General features: G+C 39.0%; 1 protein-coding gene across 2 annotated transcripts in view; it reads right to left on the reverse strand.

The window, feature by feature from the left end:
* HTR2A (5-hydroxytryptamine receptor 2A) overlaps positions 1–24,051 on the reverse strand; it is a 58,296-nt gene that overhangs the window by 29,629 nt on the left and 4,616 nt on the right. For both annotated transcript variants that reach the window (XM_066237239.1, XM_066237238.1), the window contains one exon: positions 23,784–23,984. In XM_066237239.1, coding sequence (XP_066093336.1) covers positions 23,784–23,907 — 124 coding nt within the window. In that variant the 5' untranslated portion in view covers positions 23,908–23,984. The remainder of the gene's footprint in view (positions 1–23,783; positions 23,985–24,051) is intronic.

The following is a 24,051-nucleotide window of genomic DNA, read 5'->3' on the forward strand; positions in this document are numbered from 1 at the left end:
TAAAAGGACAAATATAGACTACTGTAGGGATAGAATAAAATAAATCACATCAAATGCCAAATTACTATTTTGACTATACTACTTTGTTAGTCAAAACTAGAAACAGGATTGTCAGAACAACTCATAGATCAGGGTATTAACCCAACATGAAGGAGCAGCTTACAGCCATCAAAGCATAATTATGAAGCCCATATAAAAAAGTCGAAATTGATAATTCGCTTAGAAATTCAGTAGTCCAAGCTTCTCATGTTAATACAATGTTATATAAAAATATCATCATATAGAATAGCACAAACTATTGTTTTTGCTGAAATACATTGTATGTGGGGGACAAAACGTAAAAACAAAAACAGTTCTAAGATTAAAATATTTTGAATGCTATTGCTTTATTCAATTTTTTTATAGAAATGAAAAATAAAAAATATTGGTTGGTTCAATACTTTGCATCTCTACTAGTATAATAATTACCTATTGTGCAAAGTAACTTGGAAATTTTGAGGTAGATTTCCTTTGTTCTTGAGTTATATTCAGTTATATTTAATATTTTAAAAAATTAAAATAAAAATTTAAAGACTTTATCCATTTTTCTTAGAGAGGAGAGAGAGAGAAAGAGAGAAAAGGAGGAGGAGCAGGAAGCATCAACTCCCATATGTGCCTTGACCTGGCAAGCCCAGGGTTTTGAACTGGCAACCTCAGCGTTCCAGGTTGCTGATTTATCCACTGTGCCACCACATGTCAGGCCAATTATATTCAATTTTAATTTTAATTTATGTCTAAATTGGGCTAACATTAACGACAGTAGAAATAAAACAGTGGTTTAAAGATAAGTTAAATTTCAATCAAGTTTTTGCTTGGGATCTCAGTAAATATTCTCATTTAAATATTCTTCAGGATTCAAGTTATATAACTATAGACTATAGTCAATACACTAAAGGCTATTGTCAACTATGTAGTTGACAGTTAGTTTAGGAATTCAGTAGGCCAAGCTCCTCATTCTAGAAGTGAGGAAACTGACACCCACAGCTCAGATTCAGGAGATAACAAAAACCAGACAGCCCAGGTTACCTGGATCTTAATTAACACTTTGCTCAGCCTGCCAGAGCAGCATATCTCGTCTGAGCTCTGCATGACACAGTGTGTTACAGACAGAGGAGCTTACTGCTGGAAGATATAACTTCAAGATGTTTTTAGTGCATTGTTAATTTATACTAAATTAACTAAGCCCATCATCCCTTCTCTCTTCCTTCTCAACTTTTAGAATCTTTCACTTTATCAGTAATTAAATTTTAGCACATGCTAGAACAGGGGTACCCAAACTTTTTACACAGGGGGCCAGTTCAGACCGCTGGAGGGCCAGACTATAAAAAACTATGAACAAATCCCTATGCACACTGCACATATCTTATTTTAAAGTGAAAAAACAAAACGGGAACAAATACAATATTTAAAATAAAGAACAAGTGAATTTAAATCAACAAACTGACCAGTATTTCAATGGGAACTATGGGCCTGCTTTTGGCTAATGAGATGGTCAATGTCTGGTTCCATATTTGTCACTGCTAGCCGTAACAAGTGATATGATGCACTTTTGGAGCCGAGACGCGTGCATCCCACATCATTGAAAGCAGTATTGTACGTGAGCGACGCTGCTATACTGTACATTGACCACCAATGAAAGAGGTGCCCCTTCCAGAAATGTGGTGGGGGCTGGATAAATGGCCTCAGGGGGCCGCATGCGGCCTGTGGGCCGTAGTTTGGGGACCCCTGTGCTAGAAGCTTAATGTAGAAAAAAAGCTTCTGAAAGAACTATGAATGCAACCTAATGCCAATTTCTTATTTCATCCTCATGGAAAACCTGTTAAAACCCCATAAACTAAACAAGTCAATTTTGACCTAAAATCCAAAGGAAATAACCACAAAAACCTTACTTTATGATGTTATCTACTCAATTCCTAAAACTAGGGCTGGATTAGAAGAGAACTTTATCTGGTCCTTTGGTCCTCTCCTGATCTTATTCTATTTCAGCCCTATTTCAGTCTGCTGAGTCACTGATTGGGTTGCTAAATAATCAGCTGTCTACTCTGCATTCAACCATTATAGAAAAAGAAACAAGAAAATCGTCCTGAAAATAGACTACTTAGCATTACTCTTTCTACATACTCAATGATTTAGTGGATTCACCCAAAAACCAACCCTATTTTAAAATAATTATGAGCTGTTAGTATACTCTCCAGATGGGCACACACAGGCATTATAGATGCACCACATGTTTTGGTCAAGCCAGTGAAAGGTTTCAGTGTTCTTCTTTGTTTTTTGACACCAAACTTGTCCTGAGCATGATTTTGTAGGTCAAATGGAAACACAGAACTAAAATCCCTTGCTACCAGAACAAAAGTATCTTGTTCAGAGACTTACAGATAATTTGGTATTGAGACGTAACAGTAGAACATGAAATTATAGAGCTGGAAAGGATTATTATTATTATTATTATTTTTTTCTTTTTTCTGAAGCTGGAAACGGGGAGAGACAGACAGTCAGACAGACTCCCGCATGCGCCCGACCGGGATCCACCCGGCACGCCCACCAGGGGTGATGCTCTGCCCACCAGGGGGCGATGCTCTGCCCCTCCAGGGCGTCGCTCTGCTGCGACCAGAGCCACACTAGCGCCTGGGGCAGAGGCCAAGGAGCCATCCCCAGCGCCCGGGCCATCTTTGCTCCAATGGAGCCTTGGCTGTGGGAGGGGAAGAGAGAGGCAGAGAGGAAGGGGGAGGGGTGGAGAAGCAAATGGGCGCTTCTCCTATGTGCCCTGGCCGGGAATCGAACCTGGGTCCCCCGCACGCCAGGCCGACGCTCTACCGCTGAGCCAACCGGCCAGGGCCGAGCTGGAAAGGATTATTAAAATGTAATTTAATTCTAGACAAATCTCATATAGGATTTAGGATTTTTTCCAACTATTTCAAAAGAGCTCCAGGGAAATTACTTTAGTAGTTGTGTTTTTGTTTTCCTCTTAAAGTCTGGTAATATGTTATTATCTCTTTAATTTATATTTTTATTTATTGTGTTGATATGGTATAAAGTGTCCCACTTAATATAACACCCTCTACCCACCACATCATGTCCCCAATGTCCCAGGCATATTCTCTTTCCACCACTATTTCACCCCATTTGCCCTCTCTCCTTCTACCTCTACCCCCCCTTTCCCTCTAAGAATTGTTACACTGTTGTCTATACCTATGTGTTATGTATATATAATTTGGCTAATCCTTTCACCTTCTTTGATCCTGTCTCCTGTTTTCCCTTCCCTCTGACAGCTGTCCTTCTGTTCTTTGTGACCCTCCTTCTGTTTCTATTTTGTTCCTCAGTTGATTGTGCTCATTAGATTCCACATATAAGTGAGATCACACAGTATATTCTTTCTCTGACTAGCTTATTTCATTTAGCATAATGTCCAGGTCCCCATTATAGGCATAGATTAAGAAGCAAGAAAAAGTTCAAATTAACAACTTGACCCTGCACCTAAAAGAACTAGAAAAAGAACAGCAAGTAAAGCCCAGAGGAAGTAGAAGGAAGGAAATAATAAAGATCTGAGTGAAAAAAAAATGACATAGAGACAAAAAAATTAAGAAGATCAATGAAACCAAGAGCTGGTTCTTTGAAAAGGTAAACAAAATTGATGAACCTTTAACCAGACGCACAAGAAAAAAAGAGAGCGGGCTCAAATAAATTAGAAATGAGAATGGAGAAATAACAACTGACACAGCAGAAATTCAAAGGATTGTAAGAAAATACTATGAAGAACTGTATGCCAAAAAATTGGGAAAGCTAGATAAAATGGATTAATTCCTCTAAACATATAATCATTCAAAAATCAATCTGGAAAAATAAGAAAACCTAAACGAACTAATTACAACAAGTGAGATTAAAACATCTATTAGAAAACTCCCAACAAACAAGAGTCCTGGGCCCGATAGCTTCACAGGAAAATTTTACCAAATATTCAAAGAACTATCTTCTATCCTCTCAAGCTATTTAAAAAACTTCAAGAGGAGGGAAGACTTCCAAGCTCCTTTTATGAGGCGAGCATAATCCTCATTTCAAAACCAGACAAAGACAATACAAAGAAAAAATATATAGGCCAATATACCTGATGAATTTAGATGCTAAAATTCTCAACAAAATATTAGAAAACCAGATCCAGCAATACATGAAGAAAATAATACATCATGATCAAGTGAGATTTACTCTTGGGAGGCAAGGCTGGTACAATATTCACAAATCAATCAATGTGATTCATCACATAAACAAAAGGAAGGATAAAAATCACATGATATTATCAACAGATGCAGAAAAAGCATTAGATAAAATCCAGCACTCATTTATGATCAAAACTCTCAGCAAAGTGAGAATACAGGGAATATACCTCAACATGATAAAGGCTATCCATGACAAACCCACAGCCAACATCATACTCAATGGGCAAAAATTAAAAGCAATCCCCTAAGAACAAGAACAAGGTAGGGGTGTCCCCCCTTCACCACTCTTATTCAACATAGTTCTGGAAGTCCTAGCTATAGCAATCAGACAATAAGAAGAAATAAAAGGCATCCAAATTGGAAAAGAAGAAGTAAAACTATCATTATTTACTGATGACTTGATATTGTACATAGAAAACCCTAAAGTCTCAGTCAAAAAACTACTGAATCTGATAAATGAATTCAGCAAATATAAAATCAATATTCAGAAATCAGTGGCATTTATATACACCAACAATGAACTGTCTGAAAGAGCAATTAAGGAAACAACCCCCTTCACTATTGCAACAACAACAACAACAAAAGTATCTAGGAGTAAATTTAACCAAGGAGGTTAAAGACTTGTACTTGGAAAATTATGAAACCTTGATAAAAAGAAAAATCAAGGAAGATACAAACAAGTAGAAGCATATACTGTGTTCATGGATAAGAAGAATAAACATCATTAAAATGTCTATACTACCCAAAGCAATCTATAAATTCTATGCAATTCCTATTAAAATACCAATGTCATACTTCAAAGATATAGAACAAATATTCCAAAAATTTATATGGAACCAAAAAAGAACACAAATAGCCTCAGCAATCTTGAAAAAGAAAAATAAAGTAGGGAGGGTATCACAATTCCTGATATCAAGTTATACTACAAGGCCATTGTACTCAAAACAGCCTGGTACTGGCATAAGAACAGGCATATAGATCAATGGAACAGAACAGAGAACCCAGAAATAATCCCACACCTTTATGAACAATTGATATTTGACAAAGGAGGTAAGAACATACAATGGAGTAAAGACAGTTTCTTTAACAAATGGTACTGGGAAAATTGGACAAGTACATGCAAAAAAAATGAAACTAGACCACCAATTTATACTAGTCACAAAAATAAACTCAAAATGGATAAAAGAGTTGAATGTAAGTTGTGAAACCATGATCATTTTGAAGAAAACATAGGCAGTAAGCTCTCTGATATCTCTTGCAGCAATATATTTGCTGATTTATCTCCACGGGCAAGTGAAATAAAGGACAGGATGAACAGATGGGACTATATCAAACTAAAAAGCTGCACAGCAAAATACACCATGAACAAGATAAAAAGATAACCCACACAATGGGAGAACATATTCGCCAACACATCCGGTAAGGGGTTAATAACCAAAATCTATAAAGAACTTGGTGTAAAACTAAACATCAGGAAGAAAAACAATCCAATCAAAAAATGGGCAAAAGAAATGGACAGACACTTCTCCAAAGAGGACATACAGATGGCCAATGGGCATATGAAAAAATGTTCAACATCACTAATCATTAGAGAAATGCAAATTAAAAGCACAATGGGATACCACCTCACACCTGCTAGAATGGCACTCATTAACATAACAAAACATAACAAGTGCTGGCGAGGGTGTGCAGAAAAGGGAACCCTCCTGCACTGCTGGTGGGAATGCAGACTGGTGCAGCCACTGTGGAAAGCAGTATGGAGATTCCTCAACAAATTAAAAATGGAACTGCCTTTTAACCCAGCCATCCCACTTTTAAGAATATATCCTAAGAATAACAAATCACTGATTCAAAGAAGAAATGCACCCCCATGTTTATTGCAGCATTGTTTACAATAGCCAAGATCTGGAAACAGCCCAAGTGTCCATCAGTAGACGAATGGATTAAAAAGCAGTGGTACATTTACACAATAAAATACTACACGGCCATGAAAAAGAAGAAAATCTTATCCTTTGCAACAACATGGATGGACCTGGAGTCTATTATGCTAAGCAAAATAAGGCAAGCAAAGAAAGAAAAATATCATATGACCTCACTCATATGAGGAATCCAATGAACAATGTGAACTGAGGAATGGAAGAGAGGCAGAGAAGGGGTCAAAGAGTCCAGAGGGAAAGTGGTCAGAGGGAAAGGGTAGAGAGGAGGTGATCAAAGAAAGAAAAGACATTAGTGAAAGTATATACACATAACACAGAGAGATAGAGGGCAGGATAATAAATCATGGAGGGAAGTAGGGAAGGCGGTGAGGGGAGGGAGTTAAGGACATATCAGGGAGAATGGGGAGGGAGGGAGGGAGATATATTCGGGGGAACACTTGTAACTATGTAAACACAACAAATTAAAAAAAAAAAATCTCCAGGTCCCTCCATGCAATCGCAAAAGGTAAGATTTCCTTCTTTTTCATGGCCATGCAGTATTCCATTGTTTAAATATACCACAGAGTTTTTATCCACTTGTCTACTGATGGACACTTGGGCTACTTCCAGATCTTGGCCAATGTAAACAATGCTGCAATGAACATGGGGGTGCATATCTTCTTTGGAATTAGTATTCTGGGATTCTTAGGACATATTCCTAGAAGTCGGATAGCTGGGTTATAAGGCAGTTCTATTTCTAATTTTGGAGGAAATGCCATACTGTTTTCCACATTGGCTACATGAGCCTGTTTTCCCACCAGCAGTGCAGGAGGGTTCCCTTTTCTCCACACCCTCAGCAGCACTCGCTTGTTTGTTGATTTGTTGATGAAAGCCATTCTGCCAGGTGTGAGGAGGTATCTTATTGTGGCTTTAATATGCATTTCTCTAATAATTAGTGATGTTGAGCATTTTTCTCATATACCTATTGGCCATCTGTTTGTCCTCTTTGGAGAAATGTCTATTCAGGTCATTGGCCCATTTTTTGATTGGATTGTTTACCATCCTGGTGTTGAGTTTTAGATGTTCTTTATAAATATTATTTATTAACCCCTTATCAGATGTATCACTCAATATGTTCTCCCATTGAGTGAGTTGTTTTATTTTGTTAATTCTGTCTTTGCTGTGCAAAACTTTTTAGTTTGACATAATCTCATTTGTTTATTTTGTCATTTTTTTCACTTGCCAGAGGAAATATATTGGCAAAAATATTGCTGCAAGAAATATCTGAGAGCATATTGTCTGTGTTTTCTTCTAAAATTATTATGGTTTTAGGCCCTGGCCTGTTGGCTCAGCGGTAGAGCGTCGGCCTGGCGTGCGGGGGACCCGGGTTCAATTCCTGGCCAGGGCACATAGGAGAAGCGCCCATTTGCTTCTCCACCCCCCACCCCCTCCTTCCTCTCTGTCTCTCTCTTCCCCTCCCGCAGCCAAGGCTCCATTGGAGCAAAGGTGGCCCGGGCGCTGGGGATGGCTCCTTGGCCTCTGCCCCAGGTGCTAGAGTAGCTCTGGTCGTGGCAGAGCGACCCCCCCCCCCCGAGGGGCAGAGCATCGCCCCCTGGTGGGCAGAGCGTTGCCCCTGGTGGGCGTGCCGGGTGGATCCGGGTCGGGCGCATGCGGGAGTCTGTCTGACTGTCTCTCCCCGTTTTCAGCTTCAGAAAAATACAAAAAAAAAAAAAATTATTATGGTTTTGCGACTTACATTTAAGTCTTTTATCCATTTTGAGTTTATTTTTGTGAATGCTATATTTTGGTGGTCTAGTTTTAGTTTTTTGCATGTACCTGTTCAGTTTTCCCAACACCATTTATTAAAGAGACTGTCTTTACTACACTGTATGCTCTTGCCTCCTTTGTCAAATATTAATTGACCATAAAAGTGTGGGTTATTTCTGGGTTCTCTGTTTTGTTCCATTGATCTGTATGCCTGTTTTTATGCCAGTACCAGGCTGTTTTGATTACAATGGCTTGATATCAGGAAATGTAATACTTCCCATTTTGTTCTTCTTTTTCAGGATTGCTGAGGATATTTTGGTTCTTTTATGGTTCCATATACATTTTTGGAATATTTGTCCTATATCTTTGAAATATGCCACTGGTATTATAACAAAAATTGCATTGAATCTATAGATTGCTTTGGGTAGTATGAAAATTTTAATGATGTTAATTCTTCCTATCCATGAACATGGTATATGCTATCACTGGTTTGTATCTTCCTCAATTTTCTTTTTTGTCTTATAATCTTCCAAGTACAAGTCTTTTACCTTCTTGATTTACTTTATTCTTATGTACTTAATTTTATTTTATTTTTTGTTACAATAGTAAGTGGAATTGTTTCCTTAATTTATCTTTCTGACAGTTTATTATTGTTGTTAAAAATGCCATGATGCCTGACCAGATGGTGGCACAGTGAATAGGATGTTGGAATGGAACATGGAAAACCCAGTTTCAAAACCCTGAGGTTGCCAGCTAGAGTGTGGGTTCATCCGGCTTGAGCACAGGTCTCACCAGCTTTAGCGTGGGGTTGCTGGCTTGAGTGTGGGATCATAGACATTGTCCATTGTTGCTAGTTTGAGCCCAAAGGTCACTGGCTTAAAGCCCAAGGTTGCTGTCTTGAGCAAGGGGTCACTCCGCCCCAGCCAAGGCACATATGAGAAAGCAATCAATGAACAACTACTGTGCTGCAACAAAAAATTGATGCTTCTCATTTCTTCTTTCCTGTCTGTCTGTCCCTATCTGTTTCTCTCTCTGATCTCTGTCTCTGTCAAAAAAGAAATGCCAATGATTTTGAATATTAATTTTATATCTTGCCACTTTGCAAAATTCATTTATCAGATCTAGTAATTTTTTAGGTCGAGATTTTAGAATTTTCCATGTATAGTATTAGCTCATCAGCAAATAATGACAGCTTCACCTCCTCTTTTCCAATTTGAATGCCTTTTATTTCTTTTTACTGTCTGATTGTAATGACTAGGACTTCCAGTACTATGTTGAATAAGAGTGGTGAAAGGGGGCAATTCTGTCTTGTTCCTGATCTTAACGGGATTGCATTTAATTTTCACCCATTGAGTATGATGTTGGCTGTTGGTTTGCCATATATAATCTTTATTATGTTGAAGTGTGTTCCCTATATTCCCACTCTGTTCAGAATTTTAATCATAAATGCGTGCTGGATTTTAACAAATGCTTTATCTACATCTACTGATATAATCATGTGATTTTTATCCTTCATTTTTTTATGTGATGAGTCACATTTATTGATTTGCAAATATTGTACCAGCCTTGCCTCCCCAGAATAAATCTCATTTGATCATGATGTATAATCTTTTTAATGTATTGCTGGATCTTGTTTGCTAATATTTTGTTCAGAATTTTAGGATCTGTGTTTATCAAGGATATTGGCCTATAGTTTTCTTTCTTTGTAGTATCTTTATCTGGTTTTGAAATTAGAATAATGCATGCCTCGTAAAAACCTTGGAAGTCTTTCCTCCTCTTGAATTTTTTGGAATAGCTTGAGAAGGATAGATACTGGTTCTTCTTTGAATGTTTGGTAAATTTACCTGTGAAGTCATCCAGTCCAGGACTTTTATTTGCTGGGAGTTTCTTGATAATGGTTTCAATTTTATTTGATGTAATCACTCTGCTCAGGTTTCCTGATTCTTCCAGATTCAATTTTGGAAGACTATGTTTCTAGAAATTTATCCATTTCCCTAGGTTGTTCAATTTTTTGGCATATAGTTCTTCATAGTTTTTTTTTTTTTTTACAATCCTTTGTATTTCTATGATATCGGTTATTACTTCTCTTATTTCATTTCTAATTTTATTTATTCGAGTCCTCTCTTTTTTTCTTTTCTTTTTTCTTTTCTTTTTTTTTTTTTTCATTTTTCTGAAGCTGGAAACAGGGAGAGACAGTCAGACAGACTCCCGCATGTGCCCGACTGGGATCCACCTGGCACGCCCACCATGGGGCAACGCTCTGCCCACCAGGGGGCGATGCTCTGCCCATCCTGGGCGTTGCCATGTTGCGACTAGAGCCACTCTAGCGCCTGAGGAAGAGGCCACAGAGCCATCCCCAGCGCCCGGGCCATCTTTGCTCCAATAGAGCCTTGGCTGCGGGAGGAAAAGAGAGAGACAGAGAGGAAAGCGTGGTGGAGGGGTGGAGAAGCAAATGGGCGCTTCTCCTGTGTGCCCTGGCCGGGAATTGAACCCGGGTCCTCCGCACGCTAGGCCGACACTCTACTGCTGAGCCAACCGGCCAGGGCCCCTCTTTTTTTTTCTTGATGAGTCTGGTTAAAGGCTCATCAATCTTGTGTACCTTTTCAAAGGACCAGTTTGGTTTCATTGATCTTTTGTATTTTTTAGTCTCTATGTCACTTATTTTTACTATTATCTTTATTATTTCCTTCCTTTTTCTTCCTCTGGACTTTGCTTATTGTTGTTTTTCTATTAGTTTTAGGTGCAGGGTTAAATTGTTTATTTGAGATTTTTTTTTTGCTTCTTAAAGTATGCCTGTAATGCTATGAAGTTCCCTCTCAGGACTGCTTGTGCTGTGTCCCATAGATTTGGAGTTGTAGTATGTTCATTTTCATTTGCTTCAAGGAAAATTTTAATTTCTTCTTTCAGCTCGTTTTTAATCCATTTGTTATTTAAAAATATGTTATTTAGCCTCCAAGCATTTGTATGTTTTTCAGTTTTCTATTGTAATTGATTTCTAGTTTTATGCCATTGTGGTTAGAGAATATGCTTTTATTTTTCTTAAGTTTATTGTGACTTGTTTGGTGTCCTAACATGTGGTCTACCCTAGAAAATGTACCATGAGCACTTGAAAAGAATCTGTATTCTTCTACCTTGGTGTGAAATTCCCTGAAGATATCAATTAAATCTAGTTGATCTTGTGTGCCATTTAAGGCCAATGTTTCTTTGTTGACATTCTTTCTGGAGGATCTATCCATTGATATTAGTGGGTGTTAAAATACCCTACTATTATTGTATTGTTGTTGATCTCTCCCTTTATGTTCATCAAAATCTGTTTTTTATATTTAGGTGCTACTATACTGGGTGCATAAATATTTACAATGGTTATATCTTCTTGTTGGGTTTCTCCCTTTATCATTACATAGTGACCTTCTTTGTCCCTTACTGTAGCCTTTGTGTTAAAGGCTATTTTGTCAGATTTAAGTATTGCTACCCTAACTTTTTAAAATTTATTTCTGCATGGAATATTTCTTTCTATCTCCTGTGCGTTGGAAGCACCAGTCATATTCTCAGGAAAGCAGAGGGAAAAGCTCTGGCCTCAATACCAGAAAACTGAGTCACTCTCAAGTCCCTTGCTCCCTGGCCAAGGCTGTTTACTCCTCATCAGGGTTTAAGATCCATAGGGTGGGGCAAGAGAGATTTCTGAGGGTGGTGTAGTTGCTTTCCCTCAGGCTCCTGCTACATGGAGGGCATTGCTCCACCCAGAAATATGGTGATTGCAGTATTAGAGAATGATTTAGCACAGGGGCTCTGGTGGATGTCACCCATTATGTCATTCCTCAGGCTTTCAATTTCACGCTCTCTTCACACACTCTAGTCCTCTTAGTCCTCCCTCTGCCAGAGCCCTGGATAAGTGGCTGTGAACCATATTTTCACAATGGCCCTTGGAGAGAGTTCCTGTGTCTCTGAGATCTCCCATATCTTTCTCACAAACAGAAACCTCACCTCTTTTCACCACTAAATGCTATGTAGGTACCTCTTCTAGTCTTTGGTGCTCTAGGCTGGGGTGTCTAGCCTGGGACTTAGGACTCATAACTCTCAGAGAAAACGTCCCCACAGCTGAGAGTCCCTTTTGATCCTTAGCTGCTGTATGCTCCTGGAAGCTGGGGCAGCCCATTTTGCATCTCTTCCCTTCCTACCAGTCTTAATGTGGTTTCTTTTATGATTCCTTGGTTATAAACTCCTTTTCATTTAGTTCTAAGTTTTTCAGGATGATTTTTCTTAAATTTACTTATAACTCCTGTTGGGTCCTGGGAGGTGGAATGTCTGTTTACTCTGTTGCCATCTTGGAATCTCTGGTAATGTGTTATTGATTGGCAGTAATATCTCTAAAATATCATGGTGCTCTTTGGCACCTAAGATGGTACCTTATTACCATGACTGATTTGGGGTGAAAGAGTAAGTTTTATTCCAAATTGGTTAAGGTAATACTCTTAAATTTAGTTTTTACACCAAAAATAATGTGAGATTATAAATAATCAAGGCCAATTTACTACTTGAGGAAATAGGGACTGGCTCATTAATGGTCAGTTTTGCAAGCATTTATTGAGTCCTACTGTGCTAGTTGTGAGGAACTCAAAAACATAAATTATGGTCCCACTCTGCCCTTGAGAAGTTAAAAACCTAGTATGCTTACTGCATAGTTTGAAAGCTTTGTGCACTACTACTGAAAGTGCTTCCATGGTTTATTGCAAATAAGTGTATATGCAATGTACAAATCTGAAATTTTAAAAAGTATATCTGCAATGCAATCTATGAGAATATACATGGCAAAAATCTATCCAAATTCTAAACTGAGAGTTTAGGCAGTGCTTCCTGGGCTTCTCCTCAATTCCTAATGAATCAGATTATCTGGGATAGTCCTTAGGAATACAGATATCTCAGTAATTCCAAAGTCCTTCCAGTGGTCATTTACAGAAACAAAATAAGTCCTTGTCCAGCAGTAGAATTTTCTTAAGTTATGGGTCATTACTTTTTTCTATTTTATGTTGTTTTAGAAACTAGTCTTAGCATGGTTATTATGATTGATTAGACAAATATTTTACCTTTGGAGTTCAGGCTCATTCTCTGCGTCTTTCATTCATTTTTTTTTTAAAAAATATTCTTACTGATGGTTTAGCAAAACATGAAGAAAATAATTCAAAAAGGCAGGTTAGCAAGTGCTAGCTAAGCTAGTTCACTGAAGGAAGGCTGGTAGTGGAAATTCTGAAGGCCACAACCAGAATCTGAAAGTCCCCCATTCATCTGAAGGACATTTCCTGTTAACATTGTTACTGAGATTGCTTTCACTTTTATGAGAAATGTAAACAGCCAAAAATGAAACTTCATTAATAGAATGAAAATACTTCTTACTTGAATTAATGATGTTCTCTCCTGCTGAGTTCAAAGCACGAAGTTATGAAAAAAAGACAAAAGTGTGACTTTTAGCTTTTACCTGAAGTTAGAATGTTAAATTCTTCTATGTCTCTCGTTCTTAACTCTATGTCTAAGTTTGCCAAACCTGTTTCTATGGGTAAAAATTCTAAAAAAGCTACTATAGAGATATTTATCCAAACTTTAATTTGCTGTACTTTTCCAGTGGAGGTCTTGTATACAAAAAAGTGGGTATAAGTGGTCATATTACTTTAAAGATGACTTGTCATAGAGAAAAAGGACAGTCCAAAGGCCTCCTAGAAAATTATGTTGTCCTCTCTCCCTTTATTTCCTTATTCCTTCCTTTGTTTTCTTCCTCTCTTCTTTCTTCCTTTTGCTTTGTGGGGTAAGCCCCTGCACAGCTGATCCTCTATAGTGGCTGCAGCCAGTCCTTGATGCTGATTGGTCTGGGGGTAAATCCCTCCTATTGACATGCCAACAGCAATCAAAGCTCAACTACAACAAGAGGGTGTACACAGTCCACACAGGGGGTAGGATAGGGTGAGGTAGGAGGGGGGTGGAACTGCACTGGGAGTGCAAGCTTGGGTGAACAGGGAGGCTGTGCCACTGGACCAACAACAACAGTAGTCCACTTAACCAAGACTAGGAGATATAACAGCTCTACCTAATGCACAGAAACAAATAGGGAGGCTGCCAAAATGAAAAGACAAAGAAACATCTTTCAGATGAAAGAACAGAACTAAATTCCTGAAGGAGAACTAAACAAAATCAAGATAAGCAATCTACTAGAATCAGAGTTCAAAACTGGTAATAAGGATGCTCAATGAACTTAAGGGATAAATAGATAAATTTAGTGAGAATTTCAACAGCATGAAAAAGGATATGGAAACCATAAAAAAGAACCAGTCAGAAATGAAGGGTACACTAATTAAAATGAAGAATAATTTATAGGGAATTAACAGTAGAGTAGATGAAACCAAAAATCCAATCAGTGATTTGGAATATAAGGAAAAAACCCAGCCAATCTGGCATCCCAGTCTGATGCTCTATCTACTGTGCCACTGCCTGGTCAGGCTGATCTGAAGAGCAAGGAGAAAAATGTCCAAAAAGTGTGAATAGTGTAAAGAACCTCTGGAACAACTTCAAGCATAACAACATTCACATAATGGGGGTCCTCAAAGAGGAAGAGAGAGAGCAAGCAAGGAATTGGAAATCTATTTGAAAAAATGACAAAAAAATTCCCTAACCTGTTGAAGGAATACGAGTCCAGGAAGCACAGAGTCCCAAGCAAGATGAATACAAACAGACCTCCACCAACACACATCATATTAAAATTGCCAAAGGTTAAAGACAAAGAGAGAATTTTAAAAGCAGAAAGAGAAAATCAGTTAGTTACCTACAATGGAACCCCCATAAGACTGTCAGCTAATTTCTCAATAAAAACTTTGTAGGCCAGAAAGGATTAGCAAGAACTATTCAAAGTGATGAAAAAAAAGCAAGAACCTACAACCAAGATTACTGTACCCAGCAAAACTATCATTTATTAGAATCAAAGGACAGGTAAAGAGCTTCCTAGACAAAAAAAATCTAAAGGTGTTCATCACCAACAAAGCAATATTACATGAAATGTTAAATGGTCTTCTTTAAGGAAAAAAACTATTAAAAATATGAGAATTAAATGGTAATAAATACATATCTATCAAGAATTGATTCTAAAAAAGCCAAAAAATAACAAGCAGAACAGAAACAGACTCATAGATACAGAGAACATTTTGAGGGTTGCCAGATGGGAGGGGTTGGGGGGATGGGTGAAAAAAGTGAAAGGATTAAGAAGTACAAATTGGTAGTTACAGAATAGTCATGGGGAGGTAATGTGAAGAATAGGGAATACAATCAATACTATTCTAATAACTCTGTATGGTATCAGATTGGTACAAGATTTATATAGATGATCACTGGCTTGTACACTTGAAAGACATAATGTTGTATGTCAACTTTAATTGAAATAAAAAATGATTTTAAAATAAAAATAAGAATATGAAAAGGAGTCAGGATGAATCCATTCCATGGAAATGAAGGAAATGTAGGAGGCCAATTCATTCATCACTCTGAAGATGTTTTAAAAACTTAGATGCCTGCCCTGTGGTGGCACAGTGGATAAAACATCAACCTGGAATGCTGAGGTCATAGGTTCAAAACCCTGGGCTTGCCTAGCTGGTTAAGGCACATATGGGAGTTGATGCTTCCTGCTATCTATCTATCTATCTATCTATCTATCTATCTATCTATCTATCATCTATTTATCTATCTTTTTCTCTTTCTCCTCTCTCAAATGAATAAAGTCTTTAAAAAACAAACACACACAAAAAATCCCCCACTAACTTTCTTAAAAAAAAAACCTCCCAAAACTTAGATAATGGCAATCATTAACAACTGTTATCATCAAGGGTCTTCTGGACACTTTCTAATAGAAATTGGGAAAGGTTCTATCCACCTTTATACTCAAACAGTCCTATTTGCATAAACCCAAGTATTAATTAAAAAATGAGAACTATGAGGACAGGTTAAAAGTTAAATTTAGAAATATATTTTAAAGTGCTGGTGTACTTTGTGTTTCTTGACTCTTTGTGGCTAAAACAAAGATTGTTATTCTCAACCAAGAAAGGGCCCAAAAAATAGGGGAAGATAAAATATTGTCATCTTCTGGAGTTAAAACCAAGAAGGATTATAATAAAAATGAATGAAACAGTTCATCTGTAGAAATCTTTTTAGAACTCTCTAGAAAAAAGGTTTGAAATGTTTCTGATAAAAACATCTCCCTGTTTATCCAAGATTCCAAGCTAGCTCTCTAAAACTCAGCCAGCAACTATAACATGATTAATATAAGCAAGTATTACTAATCTTAGGACTGCAATATTATATATAATAGATTATTTTGATGGCTAAAGTGAAATGGTGAACAAGTCTGATAGCTAAGAAATCTTTAGCATTATTTCAGTGCTGTCCAAAGGAAAGATGTTCTGATTTTAGACAACTGGTTTTGCTTATTTAGAGACAAATATCCCTAGAGTAGAAAAGAGCAATTCATCACTGTTACAGAATTATAAAAATATTTTTAAAGGACTCTGAAGTTCATATATCTCAATTCATTGTTGAACAAGCTATATCATAATGTCTTTCTCCCACATTATTCTTTCTTCTTGGAAAATTATGTCTCTTTCTTTTCTTTTCTTTTCTTTTTTTTTTAAGTGAGCACAGGGGAGATAGACACATGCATGTGCCCCTAACAGGGATCTACCCAGCAAACCTGTCTGGGGCTAATCCTTGAATCAACCATGTTATCCTCAGTGCCTGGGGCAAGCACTTGAATCAGTTGAGCTACTGGCTGCAAAAGAGAAAGAGAGAGAGAAGGGGGAGAGGGAGAGGAAGAGAAGCAGATGATCACTTCTCATGTGTGCCTAGACCGAGGATTGAACTCGGATGTTCACATGCTAGGCTGATGCACTTAAGCCAAGTGTCTAGGGCCAGAAAATTCTGTCTCATTCTCCATTTTCCCAAATTCTGTTCATCTTTCAAAGCTCAACTCAAACATCTCCATCTTCATACAAACTCCCTTCATCTCTAATTCTGCTGATTTATTTGCATTTTTATTATAATGGCCAAGTTTGTTTTCTGGAATAGCTAGTCTTTCTCCATCAGACTGTTACTTATATTTTAGTTTATTTTAAAAATAAAAAAGGTTGGGCCCTGGCCAGTTGGCTCCGGGGTAGAAGCACCCATCTGCTTCTCCACCCCTCCCCCTCTCCTTCCTCTCTGTCTCTCTCTTCCCCTTCCGCAGCCAAGGCTCCATTGGAGCAAAGTTTGCCCGGGTGCTGGGGATGGCTCTGTGGCCTCTGCCTCAGGCGCTAGAGTGGCTCTGGTTGCAGCAGAGCAACGCCCCAAGATGGGCAGAGCATCGCCCCCTGGTGGGCATGCCGGATGGATCCAGGTCGGGCGCATGCGGGAGTCTGTCTGACTGCCTCCCCGTTTCCAACTTCGGAAAAAGACAAAAATAAATAAATAAATAAATAAATAAATAAATAAGTAAATAAAGGTTGAAAACATACATATCCAATCTTCTGCTAAGTGCTTGGACCTTCATTCAACGCTCACTGTGTCCCTCCCATGCTTGTACTGCCCATGGCTCATTGTTGACCCTTGCCAGCTCCATGTTGCTGTCTTCTATAGCCTTCTGAGAGGATTGCCCTACTAGGAAGGAACTTCCCTTGTAGGTGAATGGATCCAGGAAAATGGGTTTATGTTACTTTTGTATTAAATAAGTCAGTTTGTTGAAATTTGTCTAATGTAAGTTATCTGCTCAGATCATCCCTGGATAAAGGGGGGAAAGAAAGGAAGGAAGGAAGGAAGGAAGGAAGGAAGGAAGGAAGGAAGGAAGGAAGGAAGGAAGGAAGGAAGGAAGGAAAGAAAAAAAAGAAAGAAAGAAAGGAAGGAAGAAGAAAAGAAAGACATAAATCTGAACTTGTAAAGCTGATGTCTAGACTGTAGAATATGAAGACTCCACTAATGACTAGCTGTGATGGTGCAATCCCAACTGGAGAACCATGAGCCATCCAGTAGATACATTCTACTCCTTCATATAGCTATTACAAAAAAGACATGTTAAAGGGAAACTACCCCGAGAGGCTATGTTGATTCTTAGATGGAGAACCTGGCTTAGAAGAGGGTGATTCTCATGCTTTCCAAGTAAGTCTTAACACCTTAAACCGAAGCTCACCAGCCAGTGGGGGAAAATACATCAATATTTCTTTACAGACCTTACTAATTAGGTATTTACCATTACTACAACATGGCTGGTATAAAAGAAGAAAAAAAAGTAGTTTCTTTTTATATAAATATTTTTTTTCTCTATGCTTTATATGAAAGCCTATCTGAAAATAGCTTTTTGGAAACCAAGCACATAAGGAAATAAAAATTTCTTAAAGGTGCTTTCAGTGCCAGACTCTAGAATTATTTTTTGTATGTATGCATTCTGGATAAGCATTCTCTATTAAATAACTTAGGCTTAAGAGGAAGTATAACGTTTGTTTTGGTTTTTCATTTCTTGTTCTCTGGGAACTCATGACCTAGTGGGAGAATAAACATGATATGATACATGAGAAGGTAATGTATAAAAGGATTTGGAGAGAGGGGATAAGTGGAGAAGGCTTCCTGGAGGAGGTGATGCTAAAAGAAAAGCAGAAGTTAGCCAGGCAAGGAGATGAGAAGGAATTTGAAGCAGAAGATACAAAACTAAAGGTGAAATGATGTGGGAATTAAGGGTGAGTTATTGTAGCTTGAGAATGAAATGTGAAGTCAAGTGTGGTAGGAGGTGACATAGAGGTATGGGAAGGGAGGGACCATAGTGACAGGGCCTAGCTCTCATTTAAGGACCTGCAATATACTGGTAGCAAAGTCACCCAAGGATTTCCCACAGGAGAGTGATTAAGTTAAATCTGTAGGTTATATGGTTGACTTCAGTGATGAGGTGGAGAATGACAGCCAGAATCCTGAAGACAGGAAAATGTATTCGGCAGCAGATGAAAAAAAATGGTGAAGGTTGGATAGGGAGGGAAGAGTGATTTATAAAATAGCTAGCAAGTAAAAACCAAAGGACTAGTCAATTACTTGAATGTGAAGGTGAAGAAGGGAAGACTGAACCCTTGGTGTCTAGTGATGAGTAGGCATTAATGCCATATTCTAAGATAGATATTTTAGGAGGAGGAATGGCAGGCAATGAGGACAACTTTTGATCAGATAAGACTGAGGTTCTTATGAGACTTCTGGCTGGAAGTGTTCCTCAGATCACTGGATGCAGCAATCTGAAGCCCGGGAGAACAGCACCGTGGGCTAGAATATAGATTGATCAGTCCATCAGTTCTCTGTTAATAACTGAGTCCATGGAAATGGGAAGAACCCAGCAAAAGAAGGGAGAGTAAAAAAAGTGAGAATGTATCTCTAGAAAATACTACCATTTAAGGACTAAGAGGAAAAGGAGTCTACCAAAACAACAGAAAAAGGTCAGAGAAGAAAGGGGAGGTGCCAAGGGAGGAGACAGTTTTGAAGAAGAGAGGTCAATGCACAGAATTAAATAAATGCATAAAAGGATAATAAGAAAATAAAAAATATATATGCACGTATAAAAATTTTTTGGTGGATCAAGATTGTATCCAAGCACTTGTATCTGCATTATCTCACTCCTAAAATTCCACTTAATGATTGAAAAGATAAAATGCATTGACCAGAATGAATTATAACAGTCCATGAAGAGAGAAACTGTCTCTTCTCATTAGTATTTCACAAATGATGGAGGAATCTTCGGAAGGCAGACGGCAGATGGGACCTGGTTTAGAGAGTAACAGTATTTGAAGAAAGGGCCCAAACAAGTCAAAGAGCTGCAGCAAGGTCAGCAGGTTGCAGGAAACAGCTGAAAAGCAAACACAGCGGCAGAGGATATTTAAGTTGAAAGGGATGAAGGGGCATTCTCAAAGGGATGAACTATGAGACAAGCCTCAGAGCCTGCAGCTTCCTGACAGCCCAAGGCAGGAAGGAGGTGGCAGGAGGGGAAACTGTATGGATACTGGTCCTGTGCTTTAAGTGGTCAGAAGCAACCTATGTCCCAGTCCTGACTTCCTCCTCCCGCTTAAAAGAATAATCAACAAAAGAGCCAAGGAATTCATAGTCCATGAACCCCACCAAATCAATAAGGATAGAGCATTTCTTTTTTAGTACTGACTGGATCATGGTTGTTGTCACCAGTTTCCGGTGGCTCTGGAGAGTGTGTGCTACTAATTGCTGTTTTATTGAGCATGCTGTCCCATAGCTATGGCTAGAGTCTACCATGCAGAGAGAAGTCAGCTGTCACTCTGTCTGGGCCATTAAACAGCCTCGTAGCCATGGGTGAGCATCCTGAAGGAGTACATGTCCTCCAAAAGTGTCGCCTTTTTTGTGATGTGACGTTCCGAAATATGAGAAGAGCTGGTCAGGCAGAAGAGAAGTTCCTACATTCTCCTGCATCTGTGGGCAGAGAGGGAAGGGATTGCTGCACTCAGAGGATGAGGCAAAGAGGTAAGCTAAGTGAGGAGTGGCCCTGCAGACCTCCTTTCAGGGCAGTGGCAGCATGGTGCTCCTTGGCAGCTCTCTGGTGCTGCAATCTTCTGAGGGAGGACAGCAGCCCCTCCCGCAGGGCTGCGAGATGCCTGCTCCTGGACGCCAGCCTGCTCACCTGCAGGCTGGACAATGCCCAGAACTCCCGCCTGCACCTCTGGGGATGGCAGTGCAGTACAGCAGAGGCAAAGAGAAAGAGAAAAAGGGGACGGGATTTCACTTCACCTAGGAGAGAAAACGTGAAGATAGAGAAATCCAGGGAAAGGCAAGTTAGACTAATTCTTCTTAAGGTTCCATCTGTATCCTGGTAGGTGTTTACCTACAATGTTATCCCCAAGCAGTGGGACAGAGAACATGTTGCCTGCTGAATCCCCGAAGCCTCCTGAGGCTAACTCCTGGCTACATGCGAGTGGGCACAGCCCGTGCAGTCCAAGGGGAGAGAGTCCCAAGTCGGCTCCTCAGATACTTTGTTTCCAGCAGTGGAGCTGGGACTGAGCCTCAGCAGAAAGGCCAACAGGAAGTGTCTGGCTCTGAGCCAATTTTATTCAGCAGATTTATTTTGCATTTTCAAATATTTTTTTTCAGAAGATATGATATGATAGAAAAATTATACATATTTATTCATCACTCCTTATGGACCCAAATGTGCATGTATTTTTTTCAATCCTAAGTGTTAACATTTTTAGTAGTTATATTTGCTGATTCATATTCACTTAATTTCATATAGAATTAGAGTCTGCTCACACACCCCCCAAAAGATAAATAAATAAATAAATAAATAAATAAAAGGATAAAAAAATTTACTTAGATGTGCTAGCCAAAATGTCTAAAAAGTTGATTTAGCTTGACCAGGCAATGATGTAGTGAATAGAGTGTTGGACTGGGACACAGAGGACCCAGGTTCAAAACCCCGAGGTCACTGGCTTGAGCATGGGCTCATCCGGTTTGAGCACAGCTCACCAGTTTGAGCCCAAAGCCACTGGCTTGAGCAAGGGGTCACTTGCTCTGCTATAGCCTCCCGGTCAAGGCACATATGAGAAAGCAATCAATGAACAACTAAGATGCTGCGACAAAGAATTGATTCTTCTCATCTCTCTCCCTTCCTGTCTGTCTATCCCTATCTGCCTTTGCTCTGTCTCTCTCTCTGTCTCTGTCACAAAAATTGAATTATAAAGTTACATGCAATTACAATAAAAAGGCGATTATTTCCCCCCCCCCCGGAATTAGATAGAAGGTTGATAGAAGCAGAATTTCTAAAACTCATAGAAGAAGCAAATGAAAATGGTAAGAAAAGAAAGTCTGAAAAATAATGAGGACTACTAGATCTAAGAGATAATGAAGGCCATAATTATAGGTCCTCAATTAAAAGTACGCTATTGGTGAATGAACAGGCTGATCATCGGAACAGAAGAAGTCCAGAAATAAAACTAAGTACCATATACAAGAACTCAGTATATGGTAAAGGTGGCAAATCAAACCAATGAGGAAATAAATGCTATCAGTATAAGTAGCTGTGTACGGAAAATAAAATTAAATCAGATTAAATTCTAATTGATTTAAATATAAAGCCATAAAACAAAGCCATGAAAGTAATGGAAGAAAATATGAAAAAGCTCTTTTGTAACTTTGTAGTAGAAAAGGCAATTTTAGTAATGATTCGAAATGCAGAAGCAATAAAAGAGAAAAACTATTTAGAAATAAAGATTATATAAAAATGAAGATCCATGTACAAAACATCACCATAAACAATGTTAAGTGACAGTAACTCATTGGGAACGCATAGACAAAGTGAGGAAAAAAATGGTCAAAAAGCTAATAATGCCCCTAACTTGTTTTAGAAAAAACCAATAACTTTACAGGAAAAAGTTCAAATAATGTTGTAAACTTATAACACTTATGATACAAACACTGTGTTTGTTCACTTAATCATTAAACCAACCTCATCTCCAGAACGGAGCTACTTACTCTGCAGATTACCCCTTAAGTAGCAAGCCAAACAACAGGAACCAAAACACAACATATTATATTGTTTGCTTGTTATAAACCTGCATTTTTATTATAAAATTGTGAATAGACTCGCACTAGTCCTCGATATCAAGCCTGTCATCAAATCCCATAGTCTCTTACTTAGTAGATACTGACACCCAGGTGACCATAAGCAGGTACAGTGTACAGTATTTCTCCCTGCAAAGCCTTGCAAGTTTAAAACAAATTCCAGGGAATCTTTGGTCACAAACTAAGCTTGTTGAGGTGACAAGTGCAATTGATTTAGCTGCCTGGAAGCTGCCCCTTTAGCTTCCATTACTGAGGCTTTCCTGACTGTTAGGTGTGTGACAGAAGATCAATACTGGCGATAGTTGAATGTGTGTAATCAACCTCAGTGAAGTGGGTTGAACTCCTCTGGTGTGAGCAGTAATGAAGGAAGAAGGGGTGCAGAAGCCCTGGGCATGCCACCTTTCTCTGTCCTCATTTTTTCCTTCTGAGTTATATATAATTCCTCTCCTAGCCCTGGAAGTCTTTTGTTTTTGATTTTGCTTTTGTTTTATGTGAGAGGAAAGGAGATAGTGAGACAGATTTCCACATGTGCCCTGACCAGGATCCACTCAGCAACCCCTGTCTGGGGTCAATGGATCAACTGAGCTGTCCTTGGTGCCTGAGGCTGATGCTGGGACCAACCCAGCTATCCTCAGTGCCTAGGTCTGAGACCTGAACAAAATGAGCCACTGACTGTGTGAGGAGAAGAGAGAGAGAAGGGGAAGAGGGAAGGGGAGTGGGAGGGGAAGAGAAGCAGATGGTCGCTTCTCATGCCTTGACCAGGAGTCGAATCCAGGACATCTGTTTGCTGGTCCAATGTTCTGTTCACTGAGCCAGACAGCCAGGGCCCTCCCCCAGAAATTTTGTATTCACCAGTATGAGACTCTGTATTCTTACACTGACCACAAGTTCAGTAATTGATTATAAACGTGAGGTCTCTGGGGAACTCAAGATTTAGAGTAGTAAATTTGAAAGCATGAGGTGAGGAAGAAATTTTTGAATGTGACTAGTCAGTTATTCCTGATTTTGACTCTATTGGTGTATACAGTCTTATATGTGCAAAGCAATTCAAATTTATGTTGTCAGCCAGTGACATGAGTGGACTTTTCTGCCCACTGAATCTGATACTGACTGTTATAACATACCTTGCAACAAACAAAATGATAGGTTCCGAATGTTGCAACAAAACAGAACAGGTCTCCTTGGGAGGCACAAACTGTCATTTCAAACGAGACTCCGCAACATCGTTCTCACTTACCTACGGATATGGTCCAAACAGCAATTATTTTCAGAAATGCCTTCGTTCTGGAATTGAAGCGGCTGTGGTGGATGGGGTTCTGGATGGCAACGTAGCGGTCCAGCGAGATGGCACACAGGTGCATGATGGAGGCCGTGGAGAAGAGCACGTCCAGGTAAATCCAGATGGCGCAGAGCTTGCTGGGCAGGGGCCACCGGTAACCTAGGGTGCAGAAGCTTAGCGTCAGTATTTGACTTTATGCTGCCTCTGGCACGTGGGTTCTCCCCTG

This window comes from Saccopteryx bilineata, chromosome 6 (assembly GCF_036850765.1).
Source record: "Saccopteryx bilineata isolate mSacBil1 chromosome 6, mSacBil1_pri_phased_curated, whole genome shotgun sequence".
NCBI classification, from domain to species: domain Eukaryota; kingdom Metazoa; phylum Chordata; class Mammalia; order Chiroptera; family Emballonuridae; genus Saccopteryx; species Saccopteryx bilineata.